The sequence below is a fragment of the Engystomops pustulosus genome, chromosome 7, assembly GCF_040894005.1.
Source record: "Engystomops pustulosus chromosome 7, aEngPut4.maternal, whole genome shotgun sequence".
In the NCBI taxonomy this organism is placed as follows: domain Eukaryota; kingdom Metazoa; phylum Chordata; class Amphibia; order Anura; family Leptodactylidae; genus Engystomops; species Engystomops pustulosus.
The window spans coordinates 125,964,536-125,983,733 of NC_092417.1; the positions used below are offsets into that span (position 1 = coordinate 125,964,536).

At 41.2% G+C, this 19,198-nt stretch overlaps 1 protein-coding gene across 2 annotated transcripts in view; it reads left to right on the forward strand.

The window, feature by feature from the left end:
- The window catches only part of EDC4 (enhancer of mRNA decapping 4), a 688,366-nt gene that overhangs the window by 113,846 nt on the left and 555,322 nt on the right, over window positions 1–19,198 (forward strand). For both annotated transcript variants that reach the window (XM_072117764.1, XM_072117765.1), the window contains exon 8: window positions 18,482–18,591. In XM_072117764.1, the coding sequence (XP_071973865.1) occupies window positions 18,482–18,591 (110 nt within the window). The remainder of the gene's footprint in view (window positions 1–18,481; window positions 18,592–19,198) is intronic.

Genomic DNA, 19,198 nt, shown 5'->3' on the forward strand with positions numbered 1-19,198 from the left:
TTTTGGAAAGTGCACCCTTTGGAGATTTTAGCAAGGTGTAATATGTGTATTTGCCACTACAGATGTTTGCTTCAATTAGGTCCCTAAAAGGATAAAGATGAAAGTTTTCTCAAAGTCACCTTTACGGCTAATTTTTGTATACCATAAGGCATTAAAGTTGAAACAACCCCCAAAAATGTGTACTAGCATTTCTGCCGAGTATAAAATTGCCCCACGCGTGCAAATAAAATGTTGTATGGGTACGCAGTAGGTACAGATGTAATGCACCGTGTAAATTTTTCATTTACCGATTTTATTTTCTGCGCCTTAAAATATATACTATTTGTGGCATAAGATTAAAGTAAAGGTATTTTGTTAGGAGCGATTCGCATAGAACTATACAATGACCTTACACCGGCACATTGTAACAAATATACTTAAATAACACTGCTTGGAGTTTTGTACTGAATTCTTGCTATCGTGGCAATAAATAGTCTCTCACCGATGTCATGGGGAGCAACATCTTTTTCCCATCTACTTCTCCCCATGCCTTGTGTCTCCTTACCATTTAGCTGTTTATGTCATGTGACCAGGGGGATGTCATCAAAGGTCTTGTACCCTTTAAATCCACTCTTTTTTATTAAACGTTTTTTCAGTTTACAACAAACATTATAAAACAAATACCCCCCCCCCTCCAGAGACCGTACAGCATGAAAGGATCTTATTTACATACAGTTTACATTATACATTATGTGATGGGGTTATCATTGTATACAAAAGCCGACCAAAGCCATGACCTCCAGTTACATTCACATCAACAAAGCTTGTGACAGCCAGTTTCCGGTTGCAATAATTACACCATGTCTTCCATACCGTGTCTTCTAAAGTGTTAAACGGGTTCCTGCGCAGGTGCACAGATGGGAGTCCCGGCGAGTCAAGCCAAGGCCCCCATATTTTCTCAAATCACTTTTCGGCCTTTCTATTAATGTATACCCCCTTCCCTAGCCTAATTATCCTGTTCATTTTATTAATAAATTCCTGTTTAGTAGGAGGAGCAGCTGATCCAGTGATACGCTATCAGTTTTCTCGCTTGGTACAACATACGGGCAATGCCCAGTCGAGGTCCCCTTTCATGTGTTACCTCATATACCCAACCCAGAATGCAGACCATAGGAGTGGCAGGGACCTGCACATCATATACCTTTTTTACAAGATCCAGTACCTCCTTCCAAAAGGTACCCAGTTCAGGACATTCCCGAATCACGTGTAGTAAATGTGCCCCGTCACTACCACATCTGGGGCAACAATCATCCCCCCTTATGCCAATTCTACACAACCACACTGGCGTATTATATGTTATGTGGCATAGGAATAATTGAGAGAGCCTATGCTTCTCACTTGGAGACAAATCTGGTGTCCATGCTAGGATGGAGGTCCATTGCTCGTCTGTTATGGGCCCAATATCAGCTTCCCATTTAGATCGGATTGTTAACGGGAATTTATTATGATCTTCATCTAGTAGTTGTCTATATATAAGCGATATTATTCCCCTACCACTTCCTGGGGAGATCAAAGTGTTAATGACTAAATGGTTTTTAATTGTCAATGGGGTACTTTTCATTTGAGTTTCCAGAGCATGCCTTAACTGGAGGTACCTATAAAACATGTTATGTGGCAACTGATACTCCTCCCGTAGCTGCTCAAAGCTCTTCACTACTCCATCGGATACTACTTGCCCTACCCTATGAATCCCTTTATTTTCCCATACCCCAACTTTTTGTAATTTATTTACTTCAGTGAATTGTGGGTTCTTCCATAAAGGAGTGATCTTTACACAGCCCTCCAGTCCAAGCATCAGCTTAGCTTTCCTCCACACCTCTATTAATAAGGTCGGGTCTGGGCACCTATTTCCAATAGATAGAGAGGGAGTCTCCCACCATTACAATAGGACAGAAGGCACTCCACTGTTATGAAACTACCCGGCTGTCCCCAGCCCTTCAGCTGTTGTAGCTGGGCAGCCAAAAAAATACAAGTATGGATTGGGCACTGCCAATCCTCCTTCATCTTTTGCCCACTGTAACGTTTCCAGCCGAATGCGGGCCACCTTCTTACGCCAGATCAAAGGCCTATATCAAAGGCTTTGTATGCGGTAAAAGTGCGTCATTGGGATCCATACTGGTGAATTACGCAGTAAATAAATAAATTGTGGCATCAGAACCATTTTTGTTAGGTTTGCTCTCCCCACTACAGACAGTGGCAACTTACACCACGCATCTACCTTTTCCAGAGCCCTGGCCATCATTGGTTGAATGTTTAAAGATATATAATCTTTGGGGTTAGGTGATACCCACACACCCAGGTACTTGAATGTGGATACTACCTGTAGCTGACCTGTGTTGAAGTTCCCAGGAAGAGGGTCTAAGGGTAGATGTACAGATTTATTCCAATTTATTTGGATACCTGAGAACTTCCCATATTCTATCATAAGAGTCATAAATGGGGATAGGGAATCCTGCACATTGTTAAAGAATAATAGCATGTCATCTGCATATAGCGCAATGCGCTCGTCTAGAGGTCCATACTTAAATCCTCCAAGAGCCGCTGATGCTCTAACCATGCACGCAAATGGCTCCAGTGCTAAAGCAAACAGGATAGGGGACAACCCTGCCGGGTTCCCCTCCCCAAGCTAAACGGGCTGGATAGCTTTCCATTTACTCGGATTCTGGCCTTTGGTTCCGAGTACATAAGCTGCACCCACCTTAAGTAATATGACCCGAATCCCATGCTCTGCATGACTGCCCATAAAAATTCTCACTCGACCCTGTCAAAAGCTTTGGCAGCGTTAAGTGAGAGGACAGCCCTATAGGTAGCGTTTTCTGGGGACATCTGCAGATTCATAAATAGGCGTCAGATGTTAATAGTTTTGTTTGATCACTATGCACCGGATTAAGGATAACTTCTACCAGCCTATTGGCCAGTACTTTGGCAATAAGTTTGATGTCTATACACAGGAGTGATATGGGGCGATAAGACTCCGGCTGCAGCGGGTCCTTGTCAGGCTTAGGGATCAGTACAATTGTCGCCTCCTTCATGGATGCTGGAAGATTGCCTGTCTCATGGACAGTTGCAGCTACTTCCAATAGTTTAGGCAGAAGTATTTCCTGATACTGCTTAAATAGTTCTACGGGGAGGCCGTCCACCCCTGGGGCCTTGTCATTCTCGAAACTTGCTAGGGCCTGCTCTTCTATGGTTATGGGGCCATCTAACATTGATCTCTGTTAGCATGGGTAAGGAGACATCAGTTATAAAGTTCTCTATCTCTCCCCTGCTGTATGTCAGTCTTGATTTGTAGATATCAGCATAGTATTGCTGCATGACCCTCATTATTTCAGTGTCTGAGCTGACTAACGTTCCATCCCCATCTCGGAGTGAGAAGATATGGGCTCGGCCACCTTGTGCCCTAATAATCATTGCTAAGAGATGTCCTGTCCCCTCCCCTTCAATGAAGTACTTCTGCTGAGTGAAATATTGTTTAGCCTCTGCCGCCTGCTGATATTATGCTTTTAGAAGAGCCTGCGCCTCTATCCAATCTTTCCAAAATTTTACAGTGAAACCGCCCTCTAATGGAAGATTTTAACGCATCCTATAACCAATGGGTGGACACTGAGTCCTGATTATCTCTGATAAAATCCTTGACGGCATCTTCCACCTCCCCTGTTGAGAATTTTTTAGCCAGAATGGGTTGAGGCGCCAGAGCCAATAATTCAATTAAACATGAAGAACTAATCCTCCCGCCAAACTGAGGATAATGTATTCCAGTTTACCTTTTGACATGAATGTGATATTAGTATTGTATGTCATTGCCACTATTACAAAATATAACAGCCTAACTCACGTCAGCCTATTTTTAGCATAGGTCAGACTTAAACAGGAGACATCTACATATTATATAACTGTTAAGCATAAAAGGATATTTTGTCGCTTGCAGTCAACATAACTTCATAACTGCATCATACGCAAGAGAAGAAAAGTCTCCGTGTTTGACTCCAACATAAGCCAAGAAGACAATGGTCTTCCTTCAGAAAAAAGATTATTTCCATACTGGTGTCATCCACCACCATGACTAAGTCGTCTCTCATTGGCATCCAACCATTGCATTGCCGCCTCTGATGTTTCGAAGAAATGGGTTGTGTTTAAGGCCACTACTCGAGTCGAGTAGACCGGATAGAGCATAGAGTATCATAGATCCAGAGCCCTCAATCTTTTTTTGACACTCATAAATTGCGCCCTCCTCCGCTGCACCTCAGCCGAAAAGTCCGGGAAAATGGAGATCTTACTATTATCAATGCTGAGGTCTTCTCGGTCTCTCGTCTTACGCAAGATTATATCACGGTCCTTGTAGTGTAGGATCCTCAGCAGGACAGGTCTGGACGCATTGCCCGGCGGGAGAGGTCTGGAGGGGACACGATGTGCACTTTCTATTGCAAACGGGGGTGAGGGTTTCCTTCCCAAACACCCCCAAAAGCCATTCCTCGAAGAATTCTCCAGGATCTTTCCCTTCTGCCCTTTCAGGTACACCAATGAGCCGTAAGTTATTCATACGTAGTCGATTCTCCATATCGTCGGCCTTATTCTTTAGGGCTACTACATCATTCTGTAGCCTGGAAACATTGCGCTGGACTGGTAAAAATTTATCTTCTAACTCCCCCACACGTTCTTCCAGAGCTCCTACTCTCTCTGACACTTTGCGCATATCATGCCTTATGACATTAACATCTTCTCTGACACCTCCGATCATATCAGTGAGATTATTCAGGGCAGCGCTGCAGTGCTGGACTACTTTAAACACATCAGCTAGTGTAGGTTCAGGGGGCAGAGCAGCAGTATCTGTAGCTGTGGCTGCCTCTTGGGAGCGTTGGGGGAGGGGGGCCACGAGGTCTGCAGAATGTCCCGATGAGGCCTCCTCCGGCGTAGCCGATGGCAGTGGGGGCCATTCCTCACTATCATCTCCCTCCTCTCCCCATTCTGCACCTGCCGACTCTCCCATACCTTCTGGCGCTTTCTCTGCTGCCGCGGGGTTCCAGGCGAACCGACCCAGACGGGCCGCTATGGCCGCGGAGTCATGACTTCCGGTCAGCTGAGCAGCATTGCGGGAGCCCGCGGCTTCAGTTACCTCTCGCTCCTTTGGGACGCGGCTCTTATTTCTTCCGCCGCCATCTCTGTGACAGGGGGTGTTCACTCACTGCCTCGGACACCGTGTGGGCTGACAATATGTCGATAAACAGGCAAAAGGATGAGATATCAGGATATGTTAGCGGGAGCTCCGTTCCACACGTCTGCTCACATCCTCGTCCAGGCCACGCCCCGTCTTGTACCCTTTTACATTTGCAAAATTTACTCCACGTATGTTTCTGAGGACTTGAAAACAGAGCAGCCTCCATGGACTTATACTCCTCTCCATCCTCCATGGAGGCTGCAGTGGTTTCATGTGATCACACACGTGATCACAATACATACAATAATGGTACAGTTTGCTGGTCACATGACCTGAATGTAACACAAGGCAGAGCTGTCAGTCAAAATATGGGGGCCTAGTTGACTGGCAGCCCAGTACAGTGAAGAGTCAAAGCCAGCAGACATTATAGTATCATAATTTTGTTTGAAAAAAGAATGTCCAAGTTCAACCAAGGAAGGGGGAAATCATTCTGTATAACATAAGTCAATGTTATTTAGGAAAAAGGCATTTAGACTGTTCTGCTGTCCCTACTGAGACCAGCGCCTTAAGCTGGCTATTCCAAAGAATGACAGTTCCCATAGTAAAAAAGCCCTGTCGCCTCTGGTGATTAAACCTTGTTTTCTCCACATGGAGACAGTGCCCCATTGTTATTTGATTTTATCTGGAACAACATTCCACCATACCTTTTGTATGGACCATTCATATATTTGAATGAATGAATCATTACACCTCTTCGTCGTCTTTTCCATACTAGATAAATCTAATTGTTTTAATCTTTCCTCATACCTGAGATTCTCCATAACCCTCATATTTTTTGTGGCTCTTTGTTGTACCCTATCCAGCTCCAGGGCATCCTTTTTATGACACCCTTCTTGCAGCTCTCCGCTGTCCCTGCTGTGACCAGCGCCTGAGACAGGCTATTCCACAGATTGACAGTTCTCATAGTAAAAAAAGCCCTGTCGCCTCTGGTGATTAGACCTTGATTTCTCCAGACGGAGACAGTGCCCCCTAGTCTTTTGATTTGATTTAATCTGAAACAACTTACCACCATATTTTTTGTATGGGTCCCCTCATAGTCGTCTCTTTTCCAGACTAAATAAATCTAGTTGTTTTAATCTTTCCTCATTACTAAGACCCTCCATACCCCTTATCATTTTTGTGGCTCTACGTTGCACCCTCTCCAGCACAGAACCGGACAGCATATTCCAGGTGAGGGCGAACCAATGCCTTCTACGGTGGTAATATTACATCCCTATCCTGATAGTCCATAGCACTCTTGATACATAACAAGATCCTACTGGCTTTAGAGGCAGCTGATTGACATTGCATGCTGTTATTCAATTTATGATCTACTAGTACCCCCAGGTCCTTCTCAACAAGAAACTCTCCCAGATTTACTCCCTCAAGGACATATGTTGCCTTTTAATTATTAGCACCAGGTGCATAACCTTGCATTTATCCACATTGAACCTCATTTGCCAAGTGGATGACCAACCACTGAGTTTGTCCAAGTCACCCTGCAGCCTATGAATATCCTCCATATACTGTATATTACACAACATGGCTTGGTGTCATCTGCCAAAATACACAGTGCTATTGATTCCTTCCTCTATATCATAACTAAATAAGTTAAATAGTAGTGGGCCAAGCACAGAACCACTTATAACTGGACACCATTCTGAGTAGAAATCATTGACCACTACCACTACCACTGCAATCCTTCAACCAGTTTTCATTCTAATTGCTTATGATAGACCTTATTTTAACCATTTTTTTTAAGCCAAAAGCAGAGGTGGATCAGGGTGGGTGAGGATTATGTTGGTGGGTGGTGAGGTGAGCGGTGTATTTGGGACTAAGGTAGTGGATAAGGAGATCCACCAGTTAGAAAACAATATTGAGGATATATGTGCCGGTAAAATTACTTTAAATCAGATAAATAACTGTGGAAATGAAAGTGTGTGTTCACAAATGCCAGAAGTATCACAGGCAAAATGGTTGAGCTTGAGGCTCTGGTATTAGAGGAATAGTTGATGGTTTTCGTGTAGCGGAGGCATGGCTCGAGGCATCGCATGATTGGGGGGGTTAATATTCAAGGTTTTACACTCCTTCGGAAAGACTGGGCTAATAGAAGAGGCGTATGTCAGAAGAGACTTAAAAGCGATTGTGAATGAGATGGTGGTGTGAGGAGGCTGAAACTTTTTGTGGGTTGAAATTCAAAGCCAGAAGAGCTTTGAGAAAAAATTTTTTTGGTGTAATTTATAGACCCCCAAATATCTCTGAGGAAATAGAGGGTCACCTATATAAACAGATGGAGGGGGCTGCACAGGAGGGTGCCGTAGTGATAGTGTCAATATAAATTGGAGTCAGGGCTCTTCGTCTGGGAAGGGGAGACATTTTATCAACTTTTTGCTGGATAATTTTGTTGCAGCTTGTAGAAGATCCCACAAGAGGTGATGCCTTGTTGGAACTTGTGATTTCTAACAATGCAGAGATTGTCCAAAATGTCAGTGTCCTGGAACCCCTTGGGAACAGCTATCATAATATAATTATCACTTAAATTGTAAAAAGCAGAAACAGGTGGGGAAATCAAACTTTGAATTTTAAGAGGGCTAATTTCCAGGAAATTCAGGGCTGGACATATAGATTGGGATCAAATACTGTCAAATGACTAATGTTAAATGGGAGAAATTCAAATCTATCCTGGGTCATTATACTTCTAAATTTATTCCAATCGGTAACAAGTATAGACGGGCTAGATTTCACCCCGCGTGGCTTACAGTTCAAAGGGAATAAATGAGAAAAAGAGGGCATTCAAAAAGTATAAATCTGACAGGTCAACTGAGGCTTTACTTACTTACTTACAAAAAACTTACCAAAATCTGTGAAAAAGAAATCAAATCAGCCAAAATACAAAATGAAAGACAGGTGGTTAAAGATGGCAAAACAAATCCCAAGTTTTTTAGGTATATCAATGCAAAAAAAAAAATGGGTCAGAGCAGGTTGGACCCCTTTATTCTGAAAATGGGGAATTGGTGACTGGAGCCTGAGAGAAAGCGGAGATAGTTAATAGGTTTTTTTAGCTCAGTTTATACGATAGAAGAAAGAACTTCTGACGTGGGTGGTGCCAGTGTGGGTCATGCATCCTGTAATATACTAGACTGGACTAATGTAGACATGATCCAATCAAAGCTCAATAAAATCCATGTCTACAAGGCTCCTGGACCAGATGGGTTACACCCCAGAGTTCTTAAAGAACTCAGTTCTGTTATTGCTGTACCGCTGTCTAAAATCTTCAGGGATTCCATAATGTCTGATGTGGTGCCAAGTGACTGGCGCAGGGCAGATGTGGTGCCAATATATAAGGGCTCTATTGCCTCCTTTGCCAGGCAATTACAGGACTGTAAGCTTAACTTCCATTGTGGGGAAAATATTGGAGGGGTTAGTAAAAGACTATATACTGGAGTATATGACATAAAATAAATAATAAGTGACAGCCAGCATGGGTTTACTAAGAATAGAAGTTGTCAAACTAACCTTATGTGCTTCTATGAAGAGGTGAGCAGATGCATGGATGGAGGAGCTGCTGTGGATATTGTGTTCTTGGAATTTGGAAAGGCATTTGACACTGTCCCTCATAGATGCCAGATTGGTAAAATAAGGTCTATTGGTTTGGCAGAAATAATTTGCAATTGGATTGAGAACTGGCTGAAGGATCGTATCCAGAGAGTTGTAGTCAATGATACCCACTTGGAATTTTCACCAGTTATGAGTGATGTACCTCAGGGTTCTGTTCTTGGTCCACTACTATTTAATATATTTATTAATGATAAAGAGGTAGGAATTAATAGCACTGTGTCTATTTTTGCAGATGACACCAAGCTGTGTAGTGTAATAGTCTATGGAGGATGTTCATAGGCTGCAGGGTGACTTGGACAAACTAAATGTTTGGTCATCCACTTGGCAAATGAGGTTCAATGTGGATAAATGCAAGGTTATGCACCTGGGGGCTAATAATCCAGAGGCAAAATATGTCCTTGGGGGAGTAAATCAGGGAGAGTCCCTTGTTGAGAAGGACCTGGGGGTACTAGTAGATCATAAATTGAATAACAGCATGCAATGTCAATCAGCTGCCTTTAAAGCTAGTAGGATCTTGTCATGTATCAAAAGTGGTATGGACTCTCGTGATAGGGATGTAATATTACCACTGTGCAAGGCATTGCTTCGCCCTCACCTGGAATATGCTGTCCAGTTCTGTGCTGGAGAGGGTGCAACGTAGAGCCACAAAAATGATAAGGGGTATGGAGGGTCTTAGTTATGAGGAAAGATTAAAACAACTAGATTTTAGATTGGAAAAGAGACGACTATGAGGGGACCCATACAAAAAATATGGTGGTAAGTTGTTTCAGATTAAATCAAATCAAAACACTAGGGGGCACTGTCTCCGTCTGGAGAAATCAAGGTTTGATCACCAGAGGCGACAGGGCTTTTTTACTATGAGAACTGTCAATCTGTGGAATAGCCTGCCTCAGGCGCTGGTCACAGCAGGGACAGTGGAGAGCTGCAAGAAGGGTGCAAATCCCTTCCTCATGCAATCCCTTGCCTTCCTTGGTTGAACCTGATGGACTAGTGTGTTGTTGTTTTTTTTTTTTTTTTTTTTTTTTTTTTTTTTTTTTTCAATTATATAAACTATGATTCTATGATTAAAGGTGCTGCTCATCCACTAGTTTCACTCCATTCCTGGTTTGGGCATCAAAAACTGCATTTGAAAAACTAAACGTGGACGCACCTTCATAGGTTTTAAGTGTAATTATTGAATGCCACCGGTGACCCGTCAGTAATATATTTCCTGAATACCCTCTTTATCATTAATTGCCCATTTAACTATAGCTGTAAGCCACGCGGGGTGTAGTCTACCCCTTCTATACGTGTTACCTTTAGGAATAAATTTACACATATAATGACCCAGTATAGATTTGAATATCTCCCTTTTAACATTAGTTTAATCATGTGACAGTATTTGATCCTAGTCTATATCCTGTAATTCAGCCCTGAATTTAGGGAAATTAACCTTCTTAAACTTCAATCTTTAGGATTTCCCCACATGTTTTTGCTTTTTACAGTTTGATGGGAACCTGACACAAATATAGCTAGTAGCAGGTTCACATAGAGCCATAGCAACTGAGGGTAACAATTTTTAGCTAAAAAGTGTCAGATTCCCATATCTTCAACTTTTATAGTTTTACCTGATATCTAGGCCTGGATACAGTGAGTCAAGGTGGGTGTTGCCTCCTTAGGCTGAATCCTGCAGCTCTTCTCCGGTCTATCTCTGTATGCAGCTGTAGTGTCATGTGACCAGGGTGACATTACTGCAGGCCCTTAGCCATTTAGCATTAGAAAAATGTACACCAAATCTATAAAGCAAAACATTTCTGAAGTTCTCTAGAGTTGAGCAAGTCAATTGCCCCACAGCAGGAGGAGATACAGTAATTCTTTACTTCTCCTCCAGCAAGAAAGCATTCATATTATAAAATTCGGAGCGTTGAGACCCCTGGGCCTGAACGACCATAATGAACTTGGGGTATTTTTGTGAGGACTTTTTACCCTGGTTACTTCGCTCCTTTCCATCTATTTAAACCACTACGTTATTACGTTTGTGTATCTGCGTGTCTTTTTTTTTTTTCGCCTTTTTTTGTACTCAGCCATTGGCCATATGCTGTGTACCCACTTAAGAGGTCTGTACTATTGAGATTATAATGAAGCCATTAACGCCGAAGCCACTTTTCACCTTCCTGACATGGCCCATTTTTTAAAATCTGCCCTGTGTCACTATAAGTGGTTAAAACTTTGGAACGCTTAAACATAACCAAGTGATTTTGAAATTGTTTTCTTGTGACACATTGTACTTCATGTCAGTTAAAAACATTTTGGTGGTATATTTTGCATGTATTTATGAGAAAATCAGATATTTGGTGAAAATTTGGAAAAATTCTCAATTTTCGAAATTCTAAATGTTCCACTTTTCCACACAGTCATAACAGCAAAAAAACTTAAAGGGGTATTCTCATCTGGGCATTCACATTTAATTAAATTAATTTGCCATATGCAAACATTTCTTCAATTGGATGTTATTTAAAAAAAATGTTCCTGTGTGAAGATAATTTCTCATAAATGTAGTCATGTAGTCCCTTAGAAACGAGATGGCTTCCCCGGATACGACCACGTCACACTCTGGCAGCGGTGGCCAGACATGCGCTAATGAGCTCTTCCTGACCACCTGGATTCAGCGATCATTACCACAGGGCGGCTGTAGGACATGCAGTAACTCCCAGACATTTAATATTCAGAAACTTTTTGTTTCTTTGTGCAATCTCTCCAGCAGACGTGGCCGTAACCAAGGACACAGTCTTGTTTCTAAGGGATCATATGACTACATTTATGAGAAATTATCTTCACACAGGAACATTTTTTTTAATAACATCTAATTGAAGAAATGTTTATATATGGCAGATTAATGAAACTGAAAGTGAATGCCCAGACTAGAATACCCCTTTAATAACTAACATTCACCAGATGTCTACTTTATGTGGACATGGTTTTTTTTTATGCATACTCTTATTTTTGTAGGATTTTATGGGGCTTTGAACATCAGGGGCAATTTTTCATTTTCATAAAAAAAAAGCAAAATCCGGCTATTGAGGGACCTGCTCAGGTTTCAAGTCACTTTGAGAGGCCTAAATAAAAGTAAAACCCCATAAATTACTCCATTACAGAAACTACACCCCTCAACATACGTAAAACAACTTTTATGAAGTTTGTTAACCTTTTAATTGTTTTACAGGGGTTAAAACAAAATCGGATGCAATTTCAAATAACATTTTTTTGGCTAAATGAATTTTTCATAAAATGTACAAATTCTCAGTGGATAAAATTACTAAAACGCTCCACAAAATTTGATACCCAATCCCTCCCGCGTATAACAATACCCCATATGTGGTGGTAACCTGCTGTATGGGCACATGCCAGGGCATTGAAGATAAGCTGCGCCATTCAGAGCAATTTATTCATTGTCACTTTATAATGGCTACACAATCTTAATTTTTTTGGCAATTTGGACATATAAGGGCTTATATTTTGCGACATGAGATGCACTTTACAAATACCGTATATACTTGTGTATAAGTGGAGTTTTTCAGCACAAAGAATGTGCTGAAAAACATCCTCTCGGCTTATACACAAGTCAATATACATATACTTAAACTTAAAAAATATTTAAAAAATAATAAACTTTTATTCTTACCCTCCGGTGGCCCTGACGTGCAGCGCTGCTCCCCCGATGTCCGTGCGGGTCCTCTTCTGGCTTCCGCGCCGTCTTCTGTCTTCTCTAACTTCGTGACAGCGTCATACTAGGTGCCGTCCGGGGGAGAACAATGACGGCGCCCAGCACGAAGTTAGAGAAGACAGAAGACGGGCGCGGAAGCCAGAAGAGGAGCCGTTTATTATTTTCTTTTAATGCTGGGCTGGCTGTATACTACGGGGGGCAGTGCTGTATACTACGGGGGGCAGTGCTGTATACTACGGGGGGCAGGCTGGCTACATACTGGGGGTGTCTGTGACCAATGCATTTCCCACCCTCGGCTTATACTTGAGTCAATAGGTTTTCCCAGTTTTTGATGGTAAAATTAGGGGTCTCTGGTGTTAGGGGTTAACACCCGCGATCGGAGAAGTCGTTAAAGGCGGGTGGCGGCGCCACCCAGGCTACTGAACGGAGCTGGTGGCAGAAAGTGCGGTTGTCGACAATATATAGTAATATAGCCGACACCCGCACTTTCTGCCGCCAGCTCCGTTCAGTAGCCTGGGTGGTAAAAACGGTTATGTCTTGGAGCATTAAGTTGTCTTTCAACACCTTACATTACTCGTTGCTTAACCACTAGGCGCACCTGGACGTTATACTACATCCCTGTTGCTAGATACTTAGTGCATCGGAACGTAGTATAACGTCCTGCTTCTGGCACCGGCTCCCGAACCGAGCCGGCACCAGAAGCAGCCGCTGTCAGCTAACTCCCGCAATCGGAGCCGACTACGATCGCCGGTGTTAACCCCTTGCACACCGTGGCGTGTAAGCGTGCTCCCGCTATGGGTCGGATCCCCATGCCACTTACTGTGGGATCCGATCCTCTTCTGGGCAGCCCCGAAGTCTGGCGAGTGCTCTGGGGCTGCCCGATCTCCATGGCAATCAGAACCCTTCCTGGTCTGACTGTAAATTGTCTGCGCATGGGTTTGCATGCTCAGACAGTTTACACTGCTCAACAATGAAAAAGTATTGTAGAGCAGTGTACTGGACCTGAACCAGCGATCAGAGCATCTCTGGTTCAAGTATGTACAAGTAAAAAATAAAGTTAAACACTAAAATTAACACATTAGAATATATAAAAAATAAATACATAAAAATATAAGCCCCTAAAATGTCACTTTCCCATAAAACACTCAAAGTATAAAAAAAACAAACGCCCCAAAAAAAGCCACATATTTGGTATTGCGGCGTCCGTAACAATCTGTATAATAAAACAGCCGGGGGGAAAAACCGCAAAAAACGTTCAGAAAAAAGAATTTTTAATTAATACTTTTAAAAAATGCTCTAAAAAGTGATGTTACACACAAGAAAATGTTACACTATAAAATGAGACCACTAAAAAGAACAACTCTTCTTGCAAAAAATAAGCTTTTAACCAGATTTGTAAGTTGAAAAAAAAGTTATGCATATGTAAGTTGGTGATGATAAAATTAACATATTCGCCAAATTACTTTCATTTACTTATTCAGTAAAAATGGGGGAAAAAAATTTAAAAACTATATAAATGAGGTCTTTTCGGAATCATGGAGACCCATAGAATAAAAATAATATACTATTTTTATGGTATGGCGAACGGCAAAAAAAAAAAAAAAACACAAAAAAGTTCCTAAAAAATATTATAGCTTGTACAATGTGACATAGCAAATCTGATCTGCATGGCGCCTCCTTCCCTTCTATTCCCTTCCGTGCGCCCATACAGCAGGTTACCACCATGCATTGGGGGTAAAGATGTACTCGGGAGAGATTAGGTGTCACACTTTGTGGAGCCTTTTTTTTTAATCCATTACAAATGTTGAATTTTTCCACCCAAAATGAATGTATTGTCAAAAAATATTGCAATTTGTAGACCACACCTCCATTTTGTTTTAACCCCTATAAGCACCTAAAGGGTTAGCCTAGTGGTTTTTCATACATTGAGGTGTGTAGTTTCCATAATGAAATCATTAACAATTCTAGCCATTATTTAGGCCTCTCACAGTCAATTAAATATTAGTTTTGGTGAGCCTCATAACATTCTAGTAAAATATGTGGAATCTTAAAAAAAAAAACCATGCCAACATAAAGCAGACATTTGGGAAATGTAAGTTATGAATTTATTTGGGTGCTAGGGCTATCTGCATCAAAAGTAGAGAATTTAGAACTTTGAAAGTAACGAATGTTTCCAAATTTTTGCCAAATTTAGATTTTTTTCATAACTAAACACAAAACCATTTCATCCAAATTTTAAACTAATTTGAAGTACAATGTGTCACGAGAAAACAATCTCAAAATCCCCTGGATATCTTATATCGTTCCAAAGCTATAAGCACTTATAGTGACACAGGGCAGATTTGAAAAATGGGACCGCGTCCTAAAGCCTAAGAGAGGCTGAGTCCCGTTGGGGTTAATAAAGTTTTTTGTGTTTTTAGTTTTGGTCCTCAAAATGGAAGACTGGCTACTCTTATAGACATTTATACTCTGCAGTCTGTTTTTACGGAGAAAAACGGAGCAGACAGTCTCCCAAATTAACAGACCTATTACTTCAGCCCACTGTCTTCTTGGATTGTTGTTTTAAACTGCAGATTTGTGCAGAACTTAATAAATTACTTATTACAGTAATCATTTAGTATGTAGGCATATAAATAAATTTGAGCCCTATCCTTTAAATGTTAGCAGGGGTTGATTTTTAACCCCTTATCACCGACACTAGTTTTCAGCTCAATGACCAGACTCGATTTTTCAAATCTGACATGTCTCAGGATAATTGGTTATAACTTCCGAACGCTTTAACATATCCTGGTGATTTTGAGAATGTTTTCTCGTGACACATTGTACTTCATGTTAGTTATAAAATTTAAGTGATAAGTTTTGCGATTCGTTCTGAAAAAAAGTGAAAATTTGGCAAAAGTTTGTAAAAATTCTTCATTTTCCAAGTTTGAAATGTTCTGGTTTCCAGACAGGAAGTAAAACTACCCAAAAAGCTTGATAATTAACATTTACGGAATGTCTGCTTTATGTTGGGATGATATTTTATGCATCCTCTCACTTTTCTAGTATGTTATGAGGTGCAGAACTTTAGGTGCGATTTTTCTTATTTTTATGAAAATTGCCAAAACTCACATTTTGAGGGAAAACTCAGCTTCCAAGTGACTTTGAAAGGCCTAAATAATAGTAAAACCCCATAAATTACCCCACTATAGAAACTTCACCCCTCAACATATGTAAAACAACTTCTATTAAGTCCATTAACCCTTTAAGTGTTTCACATGGGTTAAAACAATATGGACCTGCGATTTAGAAACTATGGAATTTTTTGGGAAAATACATTTAATTTATTCTGAAACTGTCAGTTTGGCCTAAATTAATGATGAAACGCACTGCAACGTTTGATGCCCAATTCCTCCCAAGTGTACTGATACCCCATATATGGTGGTAAACTTCTGTATGGGCACACAGCCAAGTATAGAATGAATGGAGGCGCCATTCACAGCAGATTTGTATTGTCACATTGTACGACCTATACATTTTTATTTTTTTTTTTTGGTAATGCAAACATATGAGGCTTATTTTTTACGGGATGAGATGCAATGTATAGATAATTCATTTTGGGGGTCTATAGCTTATTCATGAGATTTTATTAACCATTTCAAGGGGGACACAAACAAAATCATCAATTTTTATTTTGGATCTTTAACATTTTTTCCCCCTGCTCACCGTAACATAAAAATAATATTTTATCTTTATTCTCTGGTTCATTATGATTGCGGTGATACCTCATTTATATAGTTTTTCTTATCTTTGCTCAATTTTCCTGTGCAAAACCAATATTGGAGAATATTGCATTGTTTTTACTATTGACAACTTTTTAGGGCCATAACTTCTGTATTTTTCTGTTGTCAGACCTGGTTGAGGGCTTATTTTTTGCGGAAAGTAGTTGTTTTCAGTCGTATCATATTAGGGAACGTAGCTTTTTTTGATGAACATTTTTTTGTGATGGTGTTTGATGAAAAATTGTATATTACAGGAAGTTTTTCATTTTTTTTTTTCGTCGTTCACCGAGCTGGTTCAATATTGATTTAGATTTATTGTACAGATTAATACAGAGGCGGTCATACCAAATATGTAAATTTTTTGGGGTGTTTTTGTGTTTTATATACTGTATTTGCATTATATGTGTAACTGGGGAGATTATGGGACTTTATTTTATTTAAATATTATTATAAAATGATTTAATCTTTTTTTTTTTTTTTTTTTTTTTTTTTTTTTTTTTTACTTTCACATATTTTCCACCTTTTGGCTTGAACAAGCGATCATCAGATCACTTATTCAAGCCTCTACACTGCAATACACTTGTATTGCAGTGTATAGTGTAAGTAACTGAGCATGCTCAGTTACATACAGCCGGGTCCTGCCCGGCGAGAAGAGGAGCAGGAAGCCCCGGGTCACTCGCCGGACCCGGGGGCAGCGGCAGGAGGGATCGGATCCCCCGGCAAGCGCACCGGGGGGGGGGGGGTCCGATCCACGTGGGACACACTTGCAACTTGTAAGGGGTTAAACACCCGGGATCTGAGTTTTTCTGATTCCGGGTGTTAGTGCAGGGCACTATACTGACCCGATGTCCAGAAATCTTCTTCTGACGCGGCGCCGTAGAAGAAGTACCCTTAATGACCTTCGTAGATTCCCGATATGGCGGTCATTAAGGGGTTAAGGGTTTTCTAGTTTCATAATATTTATCACCATAGGCTAGGCGGGGCAGTAATGTGCCAGTCCTGTGGTTGTTACTCTTGGAACAAACTCAGACCTGCATAGTGAAATGGCACTTTGTTTAAAGGTCATCAGTGGTGGTCCAGTGTTTTGTTCTACCACCAGATGCTCCTCAACTACATAACAAAACAACTAGACCTGCGTTGCCAAGTGCCAGGAAGACCACCTAGGATAGTGCTTTTGATCCTATGGCTCATGTGCCAGCATTGGAACTCCAAGCCATGTCTGCGGGCACACAGATCTCACTAGACCAGTGGTGGAGAACCTATGGCATGGGTGCCAGAGGCGGCACTCAGAGCCCTTTCTGTGGTCACCCTGGCCATCGCCCCAGCACACCAGACAGGACTCAAAGAATCTTCCTGCAGTTCCAAGCAACTTAAAAGAAGCTGCTTTCAGTCATATTTGGATACTTGCTTCGCTACTTGGAACTGTCGGGAGTGGGAGAATGAGTAGACAGGGCCAAATTATCTTTGGAGGACCTCCTGCTGGCCCCACAATTTTCTCTGTACAGAGGGAGACTGGAAAGAAGCTAAAATGATGAAAATTTTTCCATCTTTCTACTGTGTTGCTGTCCACAGGAGGCCAATATGATTGAAAGTTGTTGAACAGGGAGCCATACGTTACTGCTTTAATTTTTGGATGGCACCTCACGATAAATAAGGGGGGTTTTGGGTTGCAGTTTGGGCACTCGGCCGCTAAAAGGTTCGCCATCACTGCACTAGACCGTACTCATGTGCTGGATGTGCTGTGGATGTGCTGTGCTCATTGTTTAAGTAGCTCATACTGGTCTACCTTAGGACTGCAGGAATAGGGAAAAGGTTTTTTCGACAGGGCTGATTTATCATTGAAGATCCTTCCTCGGGCCTTCATTTTTTTCCTGTTTGGGGAAGGGGGGTCCTGGTGGTAAGCTTCAATTATATTTGAACTTCCCTTCCTTTCAACTGTATTGGTGAACTTAGGATGCCAATGCAATTGAAAGCTTTGGCAGATCATGGGGCAATACATTCTTGCAAAGCAATAAAGTGAGTTTTAGTTATCATTTGGGCGCTCAGTAGTTGTTTTTTTTTTTTCTTTTAACTGAAACAGCACTTCAGTGTGTTTTAATAGTTTTTGGTTTTGTTTATATGTAAATAAATATAAAATATATTTATTTTTTGTTTTGTTCTATTCAGTATTTAAGTGAGGGGGCCCTTTCTCCTGATGGAACGGTTTTAGCAACTGCCAGCCATGATGGTTATGTGAAGTTTTGGCAGATATATATTGAAGGACAAGATCAACCAAGGTATTACAATAAATTTTTGAGGATTGTGGTATTGGTTTGATAAACTGTTAATTACCTTTCTGTATACCAATTCAAGTTATAGTTATAACACCAAAATAACTTTATAATTAAAATTTATCTAATGTCTGCTTTAGGTTGGAATTTCTTTTTTCAGCTTTTTTTAATTTTTGTTTTATGTTATGAGGCTTCAAACTTTACATGTGATTTTTCAAATTTTCATTTTAAACCCTTACCGACATGTGACGTAATACTACCTCACATGCCAGGAGCGGGTGCAATGAGAGGGCTCACGCGCTTAGCCCTCTCCATAGCCGGTAAGTCTTTGCTGATGCCCTCTCCATAGCCGGTAAGTCTTTGCTGATGCAGCAGAGGCTTACTGGTGACACCCGCGATCGGTGTTTTCCCGCTGATCGACACTGGCTCCAGAAATATGGCGGTGCATGGGCCCCGTGACGTTATCAGCGGCTTCCAAAGACCCGAGGCTGCTATCAGCTCATTGTAATGAATGAGGAGTAAAATCCCCATATACTGCCATACTGTAGTATAGCAGTATATGATAGGATCGTACAGACAACCTAGGGTTAAAGTAAAATAGTAAAAATAAAAA